The 20759-nt window shown below is 34.0% G+C and overlaps 3 protein-coding genes across 3 annotated transcripts; 2 read left to right on the forward strand and 1 right to left on the reverse strand.

The window, feature by feature from the left end:
• The first annotated feature begins 2362 nt into the window (after positions 1–2362).
• LOC111442160 lies at positions 2363–4339 on the forward strand. The gene is made up of 3 exons (XM_023079443.1): positions 2363–2479; positions 3170–3419; positions 3567–4339. Exons 2-3 carry the CDS (start codon positions 3201–3203, stop codon positions 3864–3866), a joined length of 519 nt encoding a protein of 172 aa, XP_022935211.1. The 5' UTR covers positions 2363–2479; positions 3170–3200; the 3' UTR covers positions 3867–4339.
• A 3150-nt stretch (positions 4340–7489) lies between these two features.
• Positions 7490–8962, forward strand: LOC111442325 (LOB domain-containing protein 41). The gene is made up of 2 exons (XM_023079688.1): positions 7490–7853; positions 7949–8962. The coding sequence occupies exons 1-2, from the start codon at positions 7664–7666 to the stop codon at positions 8680–8682; spliced, it is 924 nt and encodes a 307-aa protein (XP_022935456.1). The 5' UTR covers positions 7490–7663; the 3' UTR covers positions 8683–8962.
• Positions 8963–15320: 6358 nt separating this feature from the next.
• Positions 15321–19455, reverse strand: LOC111441866 (cytokinin hydroxylase). The gene is made up of 5 exons (XM_023079035.1): positions 19136–19455; positions 18840–19066; positions 17273–17514; positions 16183–16561; positions 15321–15806 (listed from the first exon to the last, which is right to left on the reverse strand). The coding sequence occupies exons 1-5, from the start codon at positions 19416–19418 to the stop codon at positions 15387–15389; spliced, it is 1551 nt and encodes a 516-aa protein (XP_022934803.1). The 5' UTR covers positions 19419–19455; the 3' UTR covers positions 15321–15386.
• Positions 19456–20759: the final 1304 nt, after the last annotated feature.

Consider the following 20759-nt stretch of genomic DNA (forward strand, 5'->3'; position numbering starts at 1 on the left):
TTAATTTAAAAAACAATAATAAATTATTATTTAATTGATTCTTTAGTTATTTTATTTTGGAGTAATATATTTTTTATTTGGAGAATTGAGCTGATATTAATATTTAAGAACTAACTTAAATAAAAAATTAGTAGAATAACAACTTTTAATGTGAAATATAATTGAATTTTATTATTATGATATTTAATGATAATAAATTATAATTTTAATAATTTATTAAATATTAATTAATTATAATAAAACCGGCTAAAAATAACCAATAATGGAAGAATTATCCCTATAAAACATTATTAAATTTATTTATGATATTTGATGATGTAAATACAATAAATAAAATAGCTATTTAAATAAAATTACATCAGCTAAAAAAAATAATAGTTTTTTTTTATTAGGCTATACTTTTTAATAATATTAGAATAACTATTGTCATGTAGACATTTAATAATAATTAATCATACTTTAACAATTTAATTAATATAATTAATAATTTAATTAGAATAAATCAATGAAAATTTATTTAAATGTCTATTTAATTCATTTTTATGAATAAAAGTTTAATAGAAGAATGAAATTACTAGTAAATTATAATGAGTAAAAATTTTATTTTTTTAATAATTATTACTAACTATTTATAATTGATTATTTCTTTTGATTAATTTTGATTAGCTTATTGTATCATTAATGTATCATAATTTTAAAACATAAGTAATTAATTTAAATTTAATTTATAATTAATAATAATAACTATTATTAATTAAAACTAATTCAATATTATATTGAAATAATTAATTTATACATATTATTTAAATATATATATTTTTTACTAATTTATTAATAACCTTCTATAATTATCTCACCTAAAATAATTTATTTAGATTATATTTGGTTTTTTGAAATACAACGTAATATTACTAATTTTTCAATTTTTTCAATTTAATCATTTTAATTATTTACCACAAAAAATATATTTAATTTTATTAAAATCGAGGATAATTATTTTGATTCATTGCTAAATAAATTATCCTAATTTAAGGCATTTTATTATTCATTAATAAATGAAAATTAAATAATAATTTAGCTAGTTAAAATGATTTTAAAAACTTAATAAAATAAAAGAAATGAAATTATTAGTATTTTTCAACTCTCAGACACATGATACCTAAAAATGTGTTTTTTTTTCCTCCAGACTCAATCATAAAAATGTCAAAATTAATCGTTCTTTATTTGGAATAATTTCTTTTTTTTTTCGGTAACTCAATCATAAAAACATCAATATTAACCGTTATTTGCTTTGAGCAATTTTATGTTCGATGATTACCCATCATTTTCCATAATTTTTTATTAAAAAATATGTGAGTGATCACGAAAAACTCATAGTTGTCTTTTGATTCAAATTCTGGCCCTAAAATGTTGCCAAATGGGTTAAAAAAGTTATAATGAACTATCAATTCTGACCAATAAATACACGAGAAGATTTAAAGGTCCATTTTATGAAAAATGGTCCTTATACTTTCTCCTCTCTAGCTACATTTTGGAAAATAATTTTTCGGTATCTGCTAATGTACATGTGCATGCATTAAAGCTTATCTCAACAACGTCAACGAGAGACACGTTTCATTGTCTCTTCACCATATCGCTACAAAAATGCTAAAAAAATTCCATAATTTGGTAACGTTGTCTACTACTAAAATCAAATAATTCAAAATTTCCAATTATAATTCAATTTCAATCTCATCTAGTTTTGTCAACTAAAAATGTAATTAAATATTAGTTTCTTTTTTTAATATTTCAAAATGGTCATTTAACTTAAAGTTGAATAATTTATAAAAGTTAATTTTTTTTTAAATAGTATTCAAAATTTATAAAAGTTTTTTTCTTCAAAATTTACCATTATTTAAATTACTCAAATGGATAACCGTTTTAATGAAAGTAAATATATATTAATGGATAATTTAAATTAGAGATGGCCTACTAGAAATGTTGAAGCAATCCAAATGTCTAAAATTATAATTTAGATAGTTAGTAGATAAGTTCAAATAATTCACTAAAATAAAAAAAATAAAAATAAAAGTAAAAATAAAAGATTAAAATTGTAATTTACACTGGTAAGTTGAAATAATTCACTAAATTAAAAAAAAAAAAAAAAGTAAAAAAGTAAAAATAGAAGATAATTTTTTTTGAATTAGCGGTAATTACCACACTCTCCAACTGCTCAACGCCAGCTAAAAAGCAACACACCATCATTTTCCTTTTGTCGGAAAAAGAAAAAGGGAAAAAAAATTCCAATTTCTCCTTTTTAATTTTCCAAAAATAAAATCTCCCTGAACGGCGTCGTTTCCAGAGGTCGTCGCCCGTTTAGCGTTTACCCTCCTCCACTATAAATAAAACCCACCTCCGTTCTAACGACTTTCTCCCCTCCCGTGGCGGTGGCTCAAAGCTCCAGCTTTTCTTATCTCTTTGTTGGGTTGGGTTCCTTCAGGTCTCAATTTCTATCTCTATTACGCCTTTTCTATGGAACTGATCTGTTCTTTGTCTATTTTTATCCATTTCTTTTTCAATTCTTGTGTGGTTTCCCGAAGATTTTTCGTTCCGATTTCTTTGGCTGTTGTGTGGTTTGTCTATTTTTGTTTCGTTTTTCCCGGATCTAGACGACTCTTACCTGGTTTTCCCTAATCCTAATTCTATATATCCATGTTGTGGTCTCGCGTAGGGTTTGTCCTCGTTAGGGAAAGGTTGATTCTGAAAAAGGTTGTTCGCGGTTTTTAGGATCTGTTCTTTGGTAGTTTTTTTTTTTTTTTCATATAAAAAGAGATCTATTCTTGTTTTCTTGGTCTGGATCTCAGATCTGTTGCTGGTTGGGAAAATTTTTGAAGTTTTTTGTCCAAAAAATTAGCTGAAAGGTTATGATTTTGTGTTTTTGTTCATGGAAATTGGATTCTTAGCTCAGATCTGTTGATTCTAAACTTAAAGAGATTTGGATCTGTTGCTTGGCTATAGTTTTAGCATTGATAGAAAGGATTTTTTTACTAGTTCTCGATCAGATCTGACTAATTATGAGATTTTGAGCTTTGATTGAATGAATATTTGGCTAGTTTTCCATTAGATCTGACTGTGTTAGAGTTGCTGTGTATCGATTGTCTCAACACCGTTTGAATCGGGATATTTGCAGGCGTTCTTCTGTGGATCTGCCAGTTTCAAAGATGAATCATTATATTGTTAAGCAGAATACGTTTATTTCACGTGAGGAGACTAAGGGCTTTGCCTCAATCTCTGATCTGAAGGACCCAATTGTCTGCCCAAAGCCCAGGCGACTTGCAATTCTTGCTAACAATCACATTAAACAGCCCTTAAGATGGCACCAAACTGAGTTTTGTGATTCAAAAGCTGGGGCAGATCTCCTAGATATCATCTTAAAGAAGGCAAGTTCTAATTATAAGTTCAATATTTGAATATGATTTGGTATCATTATCATTCATTATAGAGCTTTGGTTTGTTGTCTGGATTTCAACCTTGTTTTCTTTCTGTTTATCGTACAATATGATTGACTTGAACGTTGAATGGCACAGGGGTCGGAACAATCGAGCAGCCACGTAGCTTCGTCGCCCCCATATTTTAGTGGGTCTCCGCCGAGCCGGGCTTCGAACCCATTAATCCAAGATGTGCGGTTTGGAGATGAGAGAGTGAGTCCTATGGCAGCATTGCCTGCATACTCCCCATCAGGTCTGTCATCTCCGTCGTCGGCATCATCGAAAGGAGGAGGGTGTGCGAGGATGAAGTTTGGTCTAAAACCGGCTGCAGTTAGAGTAGAAGGATTTGATTGTCTTAGTAGGGACCGACAGAATTCTAGGATCCCTGCAGTTGCTTGAAAACAAAAAAAAAAAAAAAAAAGAAACCTCCATGAATGGAAGTGTAAATAGAGAATGGAGCTTAAAGAGTGTGCTGCAACAAACATTTCAACCACAGGCCTAAAGCTTACCTTTTAACAACCAGAGAATTTGAGAACCCATCATCTCTAGTAGTAGTAGTGTACATATAAGAAGATGTTTTTGCTGGTGATCATCCGAATTTGTTGTCTTTTTTTTTTTGTTTTTTTAAGGTAGCTTTGTGTGGGACAGTGGGAGTGTTGGTTGAGTGACAAACAAACCTTGTATTGTAGAGAAAAAGGTTTGGGTTTGGGAAGGGATGAGTCTTGTTTTTTTCCTTTTTTTTCTTTTTTCTTTTTTGATGATCACCATGAGTTTTAATGTATAGAGTTTTTTGCTGTTTGGTTCTTGGTCCATTTGCTATGTAAATGTATTGTGGTAATTATTTGTCCCATCTTCTTGGATTATTGTTTGTTCTATCTTCTTTTTCGTTCGACATTTTATTTAGGATGTTTGGGAGTAAAATGTCTAAATTTGTTAGGATGTCTGCGAATTAGATAACATTTTCGGCATAAGAAAGGAATGTGGTTCTGGATGTTTGTGGAGTTCGCCTTATGTACCATCATGGGATTGTTAGTTTTTTCTCGATGCCTGCTCCTAAACATGAGGGATAGGGGTAGGGTGACCAGACCTATCATGTCAAAAGAGTTGTGGTGGTATGAAAGCGAGTAAAACAGATTTGAACCAACGAGACGAAGACAGTCTTCTGTTATACCAACTGACCGATATCCTGACTATTCATTTCCTACATTATCCTTTTTGTCAATAGCATATTTGAACCGATGAAACGAATATTTTGAGTCATTTGCTCTACCAACTGAGCGATATTGGCTATTTCATTTCCTACACATTATCCTTATTTATTTTCATAGCAAATCGGTGAGACGAAGATTTTGAGTCCTCTGCTCTACCAAGTGATACTGACCATTTCATTTCCTACACATTATCCTTATTGACAATAGTCACCAACTCGGTGCAGTCACGTGACCTACGACCTTCACTTTTTGAGGTTAAGACTACTTCCTAATTCTCGAACTTCCACATTTGTTGTTATTAATTAATAATTGTAGTAGATAAGAAATATGATATTAGGTGGTAGGTTAGATTGTCTTCGCATAAAGTAGGATAAAATAAAATATGTAAAGTAGGTTCAAATCTTGGTTTTTGGATCGTTAAGTTTGGTAAAATCAGCACAAAATCAAGAATCTAAGAATTTAAATTAAATATGAAATGGAAAAAAAAGTTGAGTTGATTGTTGTGGGAATCGATCCATATCCACCCAATTCTAACCAAAACCCTCACAATATATTATCTCTCCAACACAATATTCCAAATTACTTTATTTACCATATTTGATTTCAATATTTTTTCTCGGGTTACTTTTAATAAAAGTGAGTTATGATTAGAGATTTTATTTTACTCGTGAATTGTGTTCTGTGGAGGACGATTGTCTATTTGAAAATAGAGACAAAGTGAAGAACACTTTTTCTGAACACTTTTTCTCGCCATATTTAATATAAATATATTTTCAATAGGCGTTCCATTTTTTCTTTATAAAAAAAAATTATGTATTTTTAGAAAAAATAAACATTTATAAAATACTATATTTCAGAAAATTAGTGTTAAAAATTTCAAAATAACTTTAAATTATTTAACCAAACACTAAAAAAAAAAAAAAGAAAGAGAAAAAAAGTTTTACTCATTGGGCTCTTATCAAACTCATTTCACACGTGGGCCTGGGCTAAAGACTTCCAATTGTTATGAGAAGCCCAGTAACATTTGGGCCACAAACAGGCCCAATTAAGAATCCGACAAGCCCATTGTAAAGGAAATAAAATAAAAAAAGAAAAAAAGAAAAAAAGAAAAGAAATGATTAGTCATAGCTGAGTAAGTAATTATAAATAAGAGATTAGTTGAATTAAATAGTTGGTACTATTAGTTGCGTGGTGGTAAGGGAGGCGCCCATAGTCCCACACTAAAACCAGAAACCACAAACCGGAAATGGAATTCAAAACTCCGGACTTCCCAAAAACCAGGAGTCCCATTAACCTGACGTTTTTCCACGATTATCTGGGTGCGTCCTCCACACGCGCTAATCCCTCCTTTTCCCTTTCTGCGTTGCATGAACGGCACATTTCTCCCTTCTTCTTCTTCTTCTGCCACGTGTCCTCCTTCTTTCTGCTCTCCATCACCACTTGCTAATTTTAGCAAAACAAAAAGAAAATTATTTTAATAAAATATTAATCTTTTAAATTTCTTACCCCAACTTATTATTCAAATAAATAAATAAATAACATTAAATTACATTAACAAACTTACAATTGTAAAATTTGCTGATTTGAGTATTCCATTTAATGAAATTAAATATTTATTAATGCTTTAATCACAATACCTTTTATTTTTATTGATTATTTATTTAATATATTAAATTATAGTAATTTTAATTTTCGTACATTAATTACTTTGACATGTGAAGGAGCACACCACAATTAATATTTATACCATTAAATTGCACATTTTTATCAATAAATTAAATTAATCTTTTTTGTTCGTTTGTTGATTATTTATTAATTCCACTAATATTTTATGCATTTATAATTTTTATTTGATTAGATTTATAATTTAAATAATTGAAAAGAAAATATTTTTGGAAAAGAAAGTTTTTATTTATTATAAAATCACGCGATTTATACAGATTAGAAAAAAGAAAATAAAAAATTGAAACCGTTGGCTACGGGTTATAGAGCGCCCACAGACCCGCAAAACCGGACAAAACCGGCTCCTGGTTTTGGTTTTTGTCTCTTTGTCTTAAAAAAAAAAAACAAAAAACAAAACAAAACCACTCTTCTTCCATCTTCCTGAAAACCAGGAGATTTCTCTAACCTCTAATGATATTTATTTATCATTTTTAATACCGGGTGCGTGGGCCCGTATTTATTCCACGTTATGTGGCAATTCGACCATTTTCTGACAACCTCAGCGCGTTTTCCAACACGCGCCTCCTCTTTTTTTTGGCTTTTTTTGCATGTTGTCTTCTCTCCCTCCTTTATTTCCACCCGTCGTCAGCTTTGAGTTAAATTTTATTTAATTTACTATTTTGCCCTCCTTATGTTCCTTGCCACTTGCTTCCTGGGATTCCTTATTTGTGCCGCGTCGGTCGAGGGCAATTTAGAGACTGCAATAATAATAAATAATAATAATAATAATAAGTGGAATTACTCCCACGCGCCTCGGATCTCTCTGGGATTTTCTTATATTTATTAACTAGGATCAGTTTTCAAATATTTATTATTATTTTATTTGTGTAAAAAAATTAATATGTACCCATACAAGTTTTAAAATAATTATTAAAAGTAATTTAAAAATGAAAATGGATAAAGCGAGTGGAAGACACGCGAAGAAAAGCGGGTGAAGAGAAGAAAAGGAATGATATTTGGGTGCTGGTAGAGCATGGAAAAGTGGGTTCAAAATCCAAGCTCCACGAGCATGGAAATTGGAAACCGGTTATTTATTTATTTATTTATTAATATTATTATAATTATAATTATTTTAAAACTGCGTGCTCCCATTTTCCCTGAAAAACCCGGTGCCCTCCCAGATTGTATTAGCTTTCATTTCTTTCCCCCTTAAATAACCTTCTGTACTTTCTTTCTCATATCCTTCAACAAACTCTTTCCCCCATTTTTCTCTCCCAATTTTATGCTTCCGATTCCCTTCTGCCATTGCTGTTCTTGATCAAAATGCGGATGAGTTGTAATGGATGCCGAGTTCTTCGCAAAGGTTGCAGTGAAAATTGCAGTATTCGACCTTGTTTGCACTGGATCAAGAGTCCTGATTCTCAAGCCAACGCTACTGTTTTCCTCGCCAAGTTCTATGGCCGTGCTGGACTCATGAACCTTATCAACGCTGGTCCTGATCATCTCCGTCCTGGTTAGTTCTCCTTGATTTTCTCTTATTTCGGATCGGTTTCTGTTTCTGATTTTTGTGCATTTTAATTGAATTTTGTTTCCGCTTTCGTTTTCCAGCAATTTTTAGATCTCTTCTCTATGAGGCTTGTGGACGTATTGTGAATCCGATTTACGGATCGGTTGGATTGTTGTGGTCTGGTAGTTGGCAACTCTGTCAGGCGGCTGTTGAGGCCGTTCTTAAAGGTGCTCCGATCACGCCGATTAACTCTGAGGCGGCGGCTACTGGCGATGGACCGCCGTTGAAAGCCTACGATATTCGTCACGTTTCCAAGGATGAAAACTCCGCTGCATCTAACGACGGCGGAGTCAACCGGCGAGTCAAGACTCGGTGCCGGTTCAAGCGGTCTGCGGTGAAGACGAAAGCGTGTAAAGGAATCTCATCCACCGTGGATGAGTCGACTCGACGACTGTGTTCTATCGAGTTAAACCGATCGTCAAGCGGCGAGTCGTCGTTGAGTCACCAATCCGACTCGCCACATGTTGAAAACGAGAGCAAAGAAACCGATAGCATGATTTCAGTATCGACGGCGAAGTTCTCTCCTCCTCCAGTACTGCCAGTTTTATTCCGATCAGAATCCACTTCCGTACCAAAACGTCCAGGTCACGGCGGCGGCACTGTGCCAATTCCGCAAAGCGAATTAGCTCTAGAACTAACTCTGGGGATGAAGCCGGTGTCACGTGCCGAGCACGTGATTCCAATGAAGAAGCGGAAGATAGAGGCCGACGTTGGGTTGAGGCCCAATAACAACGAGGCGTGCAATACTGTATTGGGCCTTGATTTTGCAGCCTAAAAGAGTGGCCCAATAGTGAGCCCACACTCACAACGACGGCAACAACAATAGGAACAGAAAAATAATAAGCAAGAATAAATGAGTGTACAATTTTGACGGCGGGGATTTGCCATCTACGGCGACATAGAAGAGATCTCGACCATTACTTGCGCTTTCTTGTAATTTACTGTTTTAACCCTTTCCCCTTTTGTATATAAAAAATGGTCTCAATCTGTATAGAAAAGGACTGTCCTGTAAAAATGCAATAGGAGGCGAAATGGTTCTTAGATTCTCATTTATTTATTTTTTATATTTTAAAATATTATAACATTCGTATTAAAAGAACCAACATAGGACTTGTTAGTTTTTAATTTAAAAAAAGGTTAAATTAATTAAAAAAAAACCACTTTCTGCTTATTAAACATAATTATTTTTTAATTATAGTATAGATATTTTTTAAACACTATTATACTAATAATTAAGTTGTTTCCATCTAATCGTAAATATATTTGTTAGAATATTTTATAATTTTAAAGGTATTTTTAAAATATTCTAAATATTTAAAAGTATTTAAAAAAAAAATTTAGCTTAAAAAAAGAGAAAATTCAAGGTAAGGCTTATTTGGATGAAATGAATTTGGGCAGGTTCTGAATTAATTTAAGGTCGTTTAAAATGAATTTATATTTTCCTTTTTAAACTTTTTTATAAATTAATCCCTTTTAATATTATATTCCATTGTTTCAGCATGTAAATATGCTAAATAGAAGTCAACATAGTCGGGTTCAATGGATTAGGATTTGGCCGCCGACAAAATTGAAAGCATATAAAAAAACATGTAAATTAATTTTTGGTCAATTAATTATGTCTCAAAAGTCATCTTAATAAATCAATTTATAAGAATTTAAGCTATAATAAATAAAAGTTTTTCGAAAATAATTCAAATAAAAATAATTCAATTTCCGAAGCATATTAATAAAAATAGTTCAAAAAAATTTGGGTGAGAACGGGAAAATTCAAATAATTCAATCTATTTCTTTTTTTAGCAATTAATTCCAATTTCCAAATAATTTTGAGTAGAAGAAGGCCCAGTGGCCCACCCTTATCTCAAGCCCAGTAGATCAAGTCCAAGCCCAACATAAGAAAGCCTACACCCAAGCCCATTAGTAATTACTAAGCCCAAATGAAAGTCTCATCAGATTTACCTAATTATATGCATTTACCTAATTATAGTGTTACTAATCAAATTCAAAAAAAGTTTAATAACTCATTAAACACAAAATTGAATTTTAGAAATGAGAATTTAGAAATTATTGTGGACATTGATATTTAGTCCCGACCCGTCTAATTTGTGTATTTTCAAACATATATGTTCCGCGACAAGTTGATTAAACATGTTTTTTTTAGAACATGCTCAAAAGACTGTTGGTAATTTGGAACAAAGACATACATACCATGTAATTCAAACAAAAGGTTTGTACTTATAATGTTTGATTTATTCTTTGTAGGGATTAGAAAAGGACACATCTTGGCTTGGTTTCAAATTAACCACGATTCTACTATTAGATGAACAAGGATCAGATCGAGCTAACTTTACGATGTTAAACATGTCTAACCAATATCATACGTTCATAACTACGCCAAGTTATTACTAGCTTTGTAAATGTAATTCATAATATAAAAATCTAAATATTTTGATACTCGACAATAGAAAATTAATATCTCCAACCTCAATAATTAAGTGCTTGAAGTAGGCATACATACATACTATTGCTTTTAAAAATAGTAATATTTCTAGTTCTAGCCGTTTAGCGGTTTAGGGTTTAGGGTTTAGGGTTAGGTTAAATTTAGGTGTAGTTGTGGATATGAATAATGGGAAACAAGGGATCCTCACCTACCATATGGTTTGTTCTTTGTTTAGTGAAATAATTGATGTGACATGCTTTGCTTCATTTATATGAACACATAAACATCCCCCACCTCCATTTTTTTCCCATTATAACTTTTGTTTCAAAAACTTGGTATGAACGTTTTGAATGTTAGCACATGCATGTTTTTAAAAAGTTTTAAGTCCATTTTGATTATTTACAAGGTTGTTAGGGTTAGTTTCATGGGTCCTTGTGATACCCGAGTAAAAAAGAAGTACATGAATGAACCAAGACTACATATGAATGAGAGTGACGCTCGAATAAAAATGAGGTACATAAATGAACTGAGACCATATGTAGTACGTTTTGCTATGAGCAATTCTATGTTGGGTCACCTCCTGACAAAACATGGTAAAAGAACTCGTGTTGGTCTGTGGGATTAATCGTCTTCACTCTTAGGAGTGATAAGTACGTAACATGGTCTGTAACTAGGATAATAATTCGTGATTCGAATTATGGACGTTGAGCGTTCCACTTACATTCTCTTACCCAGCTAGCTGTGAATCTCGAAATCAGTTAACCGAGCAATCCCGATGATATGAAATTGAAAAAGAAATCATAAAAAAAGGGGTTGGGTGGGGGCAAAAAGGGAGAGTGAAGATGATAGGGAAAGTTGAGTCATTTTCACATATTGGTAAAGCATTATTCTTTGTTTTGTGATTTGTTGAATTTGGGGCACAAGATTTGACACATACAATTTGACATGTTTTGGAAACAAGGGGAAAGCCGACTGTATATCATTATTGAAACATTCACATGAGGACGAGGGAAGCTCGTTGTTCTTGTTTTTGTTCTTGTTCTTCGTTCTTCATCAAGGGTTTGTGTCGGCTCAACATAAGGGTCCTTTTCAAATCATATGATTTAAGTTTTGATATTTAGAAAATCGCGCATTGATCAGCGAAATGTTTGTCGGCAGTGTTTTGTTAGTTCTTGTACTTGTTTAAAAAGTACTTGTTGTTAATACCATTGTATATGGTCGTGTACTCGTGCTAACCTAGCTACACGAAATAGATTTCTCGAGGTTCTTTAGTAATATCATTATAACTTTTAAAGTCATGCGTGGAAGCAATATCAAAACCAAATACAACGAGTAGTGGAGTCCTAAGCTAAGTCTCGAATAAACCTTGAAAATTCTAGTTTCATAATGTCTTTTCAAATCGTTTTTAGTCATTATTCGATTGTAATAATTCTTGCTAAAAAGAAAGCTCGTGTTGTGGCAATTCCACCCAAGTGATAGGATTACACCTATAGCATGTTCGTGGACAATATTGAAGAATCGTGGATGAGTCTGGTTAGGAGGTGAAATGTTACTCAAACCACGAGCTAGCTAGTTCTCTTTGAATTTGCTGCTGTATGCACTCACATTTGGCTCTTTCGCGTTTTGTACGGTTAAAATCGGATGCTACGGAATTATACCCACATCTTGTCGTTTTTAAAACCTAATCGATCATTTTTAAGTGCATTTAGAAGCCTAAGAAATTAAATACATACGTCTATAACTAATTGAACTCAAATTAAAAAAAAAAAACGAACAACTTTAATAAAAAAAATAAAAAAAATTCTTACGCCAATTCTTGAAAATCCTAGGGTCATAAATACCCTTTCAAATCATTCTTAGCCATATTCGATTGTAATAATTCTTGCTAAGAAGAAAGCTCGGGTTGTGGCATCCACCCAAGTAATAGGGTAACTTCTATAGCATGTCGGTGGACAATATTGAAGGATCAATGGATAAGTTCGGGTTAGGAAGTGAAACGCCACTCAAACTCAGAGGTAGCTAATTCTCTTTAAATGTGCTGAGATGTAGCTGTTGACTCGACATCTAGGAATAAAGATTACAAGGGTTAAGGTGAATGTGAATGATGGACAACGTCATGATTCAATTTGATACATTGGATAACTCCTATAAGCTTATCTCGATATTGAATTGACATCATTTGGCTCTTCTACACTTATCTCAATAATACACACATAAAGGTGAATCGCGACCTCGTAATCATTTCAATTGTCGAGGGGCAACCACATCTTATATAACTCATATCATTTAAGGCACGACTCTCATAGATCGTATCATATCCACATAATGAGTAACTTCACATGTGACTTGTTAGGGCCTAACTCTAGTAGAATCTCATATTACATGTTATAGCTTTGTGAGATCTCATATCGGTTGGAGAGGGGAACGAAACATTCTTTATAGAGATGTGGAAACCTCTCCCTAACAGATGCGTTTCAAAACTGTGAGGCTGACGACGATACGTAATGGGCCAAAGTGAACAATATCTGCTATCGGTGAGCTTGGACTATTAAAAATGGTATTAGAGCCGGGCACCAAACAGTGTGCTAGCGATGACGCTGGCCCCAAAGAGGGGAGGATTGTGAGATCCCACATCGGTAGGGGTCGGAGCCAAATACCGAACATTTCTTATAAGAATGCATAAACCTCTACTTAATAGACGCGTTTTACAACGGTAAGGCTGACATAGATGGTTAACAATCAAAAATTGACTTGTATTTCCTTTTCATGAAAGACACGTTTTTTAACCACCCACAATGTTGAGTTTTGAAAGATATGGAATTTAAACAACCAACCCAAATTAATGGGAGGTTTCCTCATTTTTCCAAAGTCAATAATGCATTACCACAACCCACCTTTTTAGAAACCCTTGACCCAATATTGCATTTGGTTCCGTTGACAAGAACGATTTGATCTGATCTCGATCGAGTAAAATTCTTTTCATATAAGAGAAGATCGATTCGATCTGATCTCGATCAAGTAAAACCCTTTTCATATAAGAGAAGATCGATTTAATCTATCTTGATCGAACAAAACCCTTTTCATTCAATTGGGTTGGCCACGAAAAATAATATATATGATAAATTTTTATATATACGTAAAAAGTAATGACAAGTCATTTTTAGTTGTTATGATCACTAGTGGGAAAGAAGCACTAAATCGTCCTTGAATATATCCTCTCACCCTAAAGCATATGCTTCTTAATTTTTATCTTTAACGTTTAAATTTTATTAATTGTAATTAATTTTATCGAAACAATATATGTCTTACCTTATTAAAACTAAAGTAATATAAATTTATAATATATGTGCAAGTCGTATGATAAGGTAGGGAATAGTATATATTATTTATAACATAAGGTTTGCACCTTGCACGAGGCATCAATTAATTAAGACGATGCAATGATGGTTAGCCACTCCAACCTTAGCTATATATATAATAATTAATTCTATATTTGTTTCTATCTTAATTAATTAATTATATATTTTAATTTTTTTTAAAAATAATAATAATAATAAGCGAACCCTAAAAAAATTGATGGCTACCCACTACAAATTTAAAAATTAAAAATTAAATTATATAAAATTAAATGATCATATTTTTAAAATGAGAAATGAGTGGGAAGGAAGGTTGTGGGTTGGTGTGGACGGAAAATGGAGCAAATATTTTAACTCGAACTCGAAAAAAAAATAATAATTATCTTCGCGTATAAATATTTTATTTTATTAAATATAAAACGAAGAACTTCCCGTATTTAAAGTTAAGATTGTAACACTTATATGAATTTATCGTGTAATTTATATTTAAAAAAATTTAAAGCTAATGTTTCTTTGGATATGCTAAACCCCACTCGTGCAAACTTGTTAGGGGAAAAAAATAATTAAATAGATTTATATTTAATTTAATAATCATGCTATATTATCATTATCATTAAATACATCTTTCCCGAGTTACCTCGTAGTATTCTTTTTTAGCATCACAAATGGAGTTCGAGAGATTTAAACATTTGGATTCAAAAAATGAGTACATGTCTATTCTTCTGGGCTAACTCGAAATTTCAAATTGGTTGGGTTGGTGACCTGTGCAACTCGAATATAGCTCACAAACCAACTTTTATGGTTTGAATTGGGTAGTCTAGTTTGGTCGGGATACTTCGAATAGTGAAATAAATATGAATTAATTGAGTTAGAATATGGGTTTAATTTAATATGAAAAGGAAAGGTAAATAGTGATGGCACATCATTGCTAAGTTTATGGAGCATGAAACCTAGAGAATAAGACATATATCCACCTCTCCATATATATAATATATATTAATTCAATTAATCTTAATTTATTTCATAACTATTTTTTATTTATTATTATTTTTTATTTTATTTCTATCACTATTTAATTTAAAGGGGAAGTTAGAAGTCCACTATTTGCTTTTCTTAATATTATATTATGTATTTTCCTAATATTTGAATAATTTAAAATTTTAATAAATAAGTCTCAGTTTTATGAAAAATTTATAAATATAAAAATGAATTAAATAAATTTATTCTTAATATTATGCTACGTTTCATCGATGTTTCAATAGTATAATGAAAATGTCGGTATTGAATATAGAGATGTTCATTTAACTCGCGTGGTAAATAATCCTCATTTAAATGGAAAGTAAGGGAGGGACCACGGAGATATTTTTTCGTTAGCTAAATGGAGACTAGGACATGGATTACATTCCCCGACACCGCCCCACTCCTATATATATATATATATATATATATATATAATAAGTTTGTTTTGAGCTATATATTTTTTTCTTACGAAATATTTTTAGGTTTAATGCGATGTTAAGTAGAATTGAACCTGATCCCGATTAGTGTAGAGTATGTGGGGAATGTACGTCTCAATTTCAGCAAAGATAAATGGAGATTGAAATAGGAGATGGGTCTGTGATCGAACACGTAAAGTTTATTTTTATTGAGAAGACGGGTAGAGAAGAAGAATAATAATAAAGGGTTCTAAGAAGTGAAGGGAGTCAAACAAACTTGAACTCCATACTTAGGCTGAATGGTGAGAACAACAACAGGAGCATGGCGATAAGTGTCGGAAATGGTGAACCTAAACTTGGAGAGGAACATAGCCAAGATGATCTTAGCTTCCATGATGGCGAACCCTTGGCCGATGCAGTTTCTTGGTCCGCCTGCAAATGGAATGAACCGCCCGCCACCGAACGCCTTGGCGCCGAACCTGTTGGGGTTGAACTGGTTGGCATCTTTGCCCCACAGCTCTTCGCTGTGGTGAATCGCCAGCACCGGAATCCATATGGACAGGCCCTTGGGGATGTCCATGTCTCCTAGCTTCATGTCCTCCAACGCCATTCTTGGCAGCACTGTGGCTGGTGGGTAGAGCCTTAGGGACTCGTTTATCACCATGTTTAGCTGACCAAAACATATCATGTGTGCATCAATGTCATGTCTCCTGTTCCTCGTACTACACACATACTCTACTTAAATCATTGCTAAATTTAAAGCGGAATGTCTCTAACTTTTAAAAGTTTTAATAATACTCCTGACGGTAAAACTTACAATTTGTCATTAATACCCGTGAATTTTTAGAAAAAAATTTTAAAATATTTTTACGGTTAGTATCCTTGAAATTAAAGAGGGAGGTAGACAGAAGATTTGTATCTATATATATTTGCCGGTAAGAACTTTTTAAAATTGTTTTGATACTTAAATTTGAAATGATTTTTTATAAAAATTTAAGGATATTTTTAAAAATTTTGATGGAACGAGGAGGAGATAGATTGGTTACCAAAGTGAGCTTAGAGAGGTGTTGAATAGACGGGGCACGAGCGTTGCAAACTTGGTTAACTTGGGCACGAACCATGTGTTGCCAATTAGGGTTAGTAGCAAGCAACATGATGGTCCAAGTGAGCAAAAGAGCGGTGGTTTCATGGCCAGCAAAGAAGAAGGTCTTGCATTCGTCCATTATGAGCTGCAAGTTGAGGGTGGTGCTGATATTCTTCCTCTGTTGCATCTCATTCAATAGCATTCCCAATAGATCACTTCCATAGCAACTGCTTCTTCCTATCTCCACACCATCTTTTCTGCTTTCAATGATCTCCATTAACAGCCTCTCCACTTCCTTCTTTAGTGACTTTATTTCTCTGTTGTATTTACTTGGAACAAACCTGCACCAAAACATGGAACAAATTTATTCGACCCCCAAAAGATTCTATCAGTATAGCTAACTTAGAGACATGGTTTTAATGCCACTTGTTAAGGACAAGGACAACATATGTAATGGTCCAAGTCCACTGCTAGTACATATTATTGTCTTCTTTGGACCTTCCCTCAAGGTTAATCAGACACGGGGTGATGTACTAGTAAGGACACTAGCCTCAAAAGGAGTGAATTGTGAGAACCCACATTGATTGGAGAGACGAACGAATGCCAACGATGACGCTAGCTCCGAAGGGAGTAGATTGTGAGAACGCACATCAATTGGACAGAAGAATGAATGTCAGCGAGAAGGTTGGACTCTGAAGGGGGATGGATTGAGTAGATTGTGAGAACTCACGTCAATTGAACAAAAGAATGAATGTTAGTCAGGAGGCTGTGCCCTAAAGGGATGGATTGTGAGATTCTACGTCGGTTGGAGAGAAGAGAAAAACATTTTTTACAAAAGTGGGTAAAGTTCTCCGTCATACACGCGTTTTAAAAACATTGAAGGAAAGTCGAAAAGTCAAAGCATAAATAAGATAATAATTGGTAGTAGTTGACTTGGGCGTGGTAAAAGCTATTTTGCTTTTAATTTTTTAATATAATTCTTTTTTGTTTTTAAGTGTTAGATAATACATAAATAGAAAAATTGTAAATTTAAAAAAAAACAGGCAACTTACCGGCTACCGGGAAGGCAGAGATGGCGGCTGGCTTGGGCGCAGAGGCGCTGGAGAAGAGTGAGTAAGTGGAAGATTTGGTTACCCTTGTCGGAGTCGGTGTCGAACTCGGTCCGGGAAATGATGTCGGCGGTGAGTTGCTTCATGTAATCGGCGATCTCGAACTCGGTCCGGCCCGATTCCAACTCGGTCTCCATTGATTGGATCATTTTGTTAGTGCATTCCACCATGAACCCCGCATAGCTCTTTACATGTCATTACAAAAATCATATAAAAATTCCAATAATATGATTACAAATATATAAAATAAATTTAATTTCTTTGTCCCAAATATAATAAAAATACTAAAAATCCTTTTTTTTTTTTTTCTTGACAAATATTGTTCATACATGTGGGTCCCATCATTCTCTTTTTAACCAACAAAAGGTACAATGAACAATTTTGATATGAACATTCCCAATTCATCGGTCATTCTCGAATAGATCTCTTCCAACAATTCGTAGATTTTATTTTAAAATGTAACCGTTCAAGCTGTTCGTTACTAAATATTGTCCTTTCTAGACTTTTCTTTTCAGTTTTTCCGAGCATCCCTTACAGATTTTTAAAACGTGTCTGCTAGTGATAGGTTTCCATATTCTTAATAAGCATAGTTTGTTCGACCCTATCCGATGTGAAATCTCATAATCCACTCCCTTTAGGGCCAGCGTCCTCGTTGGCATTTGTTTTCTTCTCTAATTGATGTGGGACACCCTAATCCACCCCCCTTCGGAGCCAACGTCCTTGCTGGCACATCATCTCGTATCCACCCCCTTCAGGACTAACGTCCTTGTTGGCACACCACCTCGTGTCTACCCCTTTGGAGGCCAACGTCCTTGTTGGCACACCGCCTCGTGTCTACCCCTTTGAGGCCAACGTCCTTGCTGGCACACCGCCTCGTGTCCACCTCCTTTAGGGCCAACGTCCTTGTTGGCACACCGCCTCGTGTCTACCCCTTTGAGGCCAACGTCCTTGCTGGCACACCGCCTCGTGTACACCCCCTTCAGGGCCAATGTCTTTGTTGGCACACCGTCTCGTGTCTACCCCTTTGAGGCCAACGTCCTTGCTGGCACACCTCCTCGTGTCCACCCCCTTCAAGGCCAATGTCTTTGTTGGCACACCGCCTCGTGTCCACCCCCTTCAGGGCCAACGTCCTTATTGGCACACCGCCTCGTGTCTACTCCTTTGAGGCCACGTCCTTGCTGGCACACCGCCTCGTGTCTACCCCTTTGAGACCAACGTCCTTGCTAGCACACTGCCTTGTCTCCACCCACCTTCGGGCCTCAGCCTCCTCATTGGCACATGACCCAGTGTTTGGCTTTGATATCATCTGTAACAGCCCAAATCCACCTCTTTTTTTTACTTTACCCGAAAAAACGCATCTACTATGGAGAGGTTTTCACACAGTCAAATATTATATTCTCCTCTCCAACTGAGGTGGGATCTCACCGATAATATATAGATTAAACAGTTCATTTCGAAAAACGATCAAATAAGTCGTAATTAAACGGTTCATTCCGAAAAACGATCTCACCTTAAGCTTATCTCCCATAAACGCAGGAGCCATGATGTGACGTTGATGATACCAATCTTCCCCATTTGCCATCAACAATCCTTTCCCTATGAAATGTTTGGTCCCCTGTCGTTGCAGCCATGATCTCCCACACACACTGCTCTTCTTCCCCAACAGTTCTTTGATCAACTCCGTCTCCGCCAGACACAGCCGTGGCTCGGTCCCGTTCCAGTAAATAAACCTCTTCCCTGTTCAATCAAACCACACGGGTCATCGTATATTCAATCATTTATTCATATTCTTAGCACTATTCGTACCATATTGCTTTGTCCAAATGGTGTAATGAGGCAATAAGCGGTCGACGATATCGTGATCAATTGAGCTCATGTGGTTGGCCGTGGACTTCGCCACAAGTCCCGCTACGTCGAGGATGTTTCCGATCAGCAGCCGGGGCTTCGGGCCACGAACGCCTTGTTGCTCCATCGTCTTCCGAATTCTTCTAGGGGTGAGGCAGTAGAATGAGAAAGTATCATATGAAATCCTTGCAAGTGATGCAAGAAATATTAGAAGAAGTGTTGTTAGAAAAATTATGAAGGCCATGGAAGAAAAGAGGAAGCTTTGTTAGAAAGAGAAAATAGGAGAGAGATTGGTGGGTTTTTTAATGGAGGAAGGAATGAGTCTATTTATAATGGACAACTCACTTATTAAAAAAAAAAAATACCAACATTATAGGAAAGGGCCTCTTGGGGGTCCTATTTAGGTCCTAATTCCTAAATTTGCCTTTTCACTCTATTTTTTTACAACTCAACAAACATCATAACAAAAGGTCTAAGTATGGTAGGTCTCGCTCTAGGCTTGTAAATGATTTTGGTGGACTGTCTATCAATAAATTTCTTATTACTTATTAGAGTTATCATACGAGGAAGATTTGAACAGCTCAAATGATATATTTTAGCTAATTGAATTATGTTCAAATTCGTATGTTCATGCTTATTTTAAATTATTTATTTTTAAAAAATAATAATAAAGAATACGAACATGTTTGTGACCGACCCTAAAAACAAACGATCGAAATTTAGTTGGTTTTTAACACGGAAATGCATAACTATGATTTAGTTTGTAAATTAATTTACAAAACTCAAAACCCACTTGTTGATTAGTGATATCTAATCACTAGCTACTCCCCATGTTGTAGGTAATGTTGCTATATTAACTCATTTTGTAATTGATATCACAATCTTTTGAGGCTATTAGCTTACTATTATGCCTTTGGTGGATACGTGACAAAATTCTCCCTCCACTTTAAACTATCCCACGTTTAAATTGTTTTTTTTTTCTTTGAAATAAAATTAGTAATTTAATTACCATAGATATATAATTAAATATAAAGGAGTTTGGTGAATTTGATCTGATAATAGTGAGCGAGTAAATTTCTTGCTTGTTTATTAAAAAACGGTAAAAATTGTTGATGAGTTCATAGGTTTCAAAATTCAATATGTGGTGTTTAATTTTCATTTGGTTCTAAGTTCGAAGATTTTACGCTTACACTAATACTCACTTTAAACTCTTTTGTATTAGGTTTAATTGATTTAATGAATGAACCCTTTTGTATTAGGTTTAATTGATTTAATGAACGAACAGTTAACGCCAAAGTTCAGAAGTGAACGCAAAGGTAAAAATGTTAAATTTGGAAATTTTTAAACTAAACTCAAAACTTAACTTTATATAAAAAAGTAACATGTTGAAACCTAAAGAAACTAAACCAAAGATTCAAGAGTAAAAATATAATATTTTGAGATCTAACATCAAAGTCAGACACTGAGTAATGTACTAATGAGGACGTTAGGCTTCGAATGGGTGAACTTGTGAAATCCCACATCAATTGGAGAGCAAAATGAGTGTCAACGAGGATACAAGGCCTCGAAGGGGTGAATCGTGAGA

The sequence above is a fragment of the Cucurbita moschata genome, unplaced genomic scaffold (genome assembly GCF_002738365.1).
Source record: "Cucurbita moschata cultivar Rifu unplaced genomic scaffold, Cmos_1.0 Cmo_Scf00004, whole genome shotgun sequence".
NCBI lineage: Eukaryota > Viridiplantae > Streptophyta > Magnoliopsida > Cucurbitales > Cucurbitaceae > Cucurbita > Cucurbita moschata.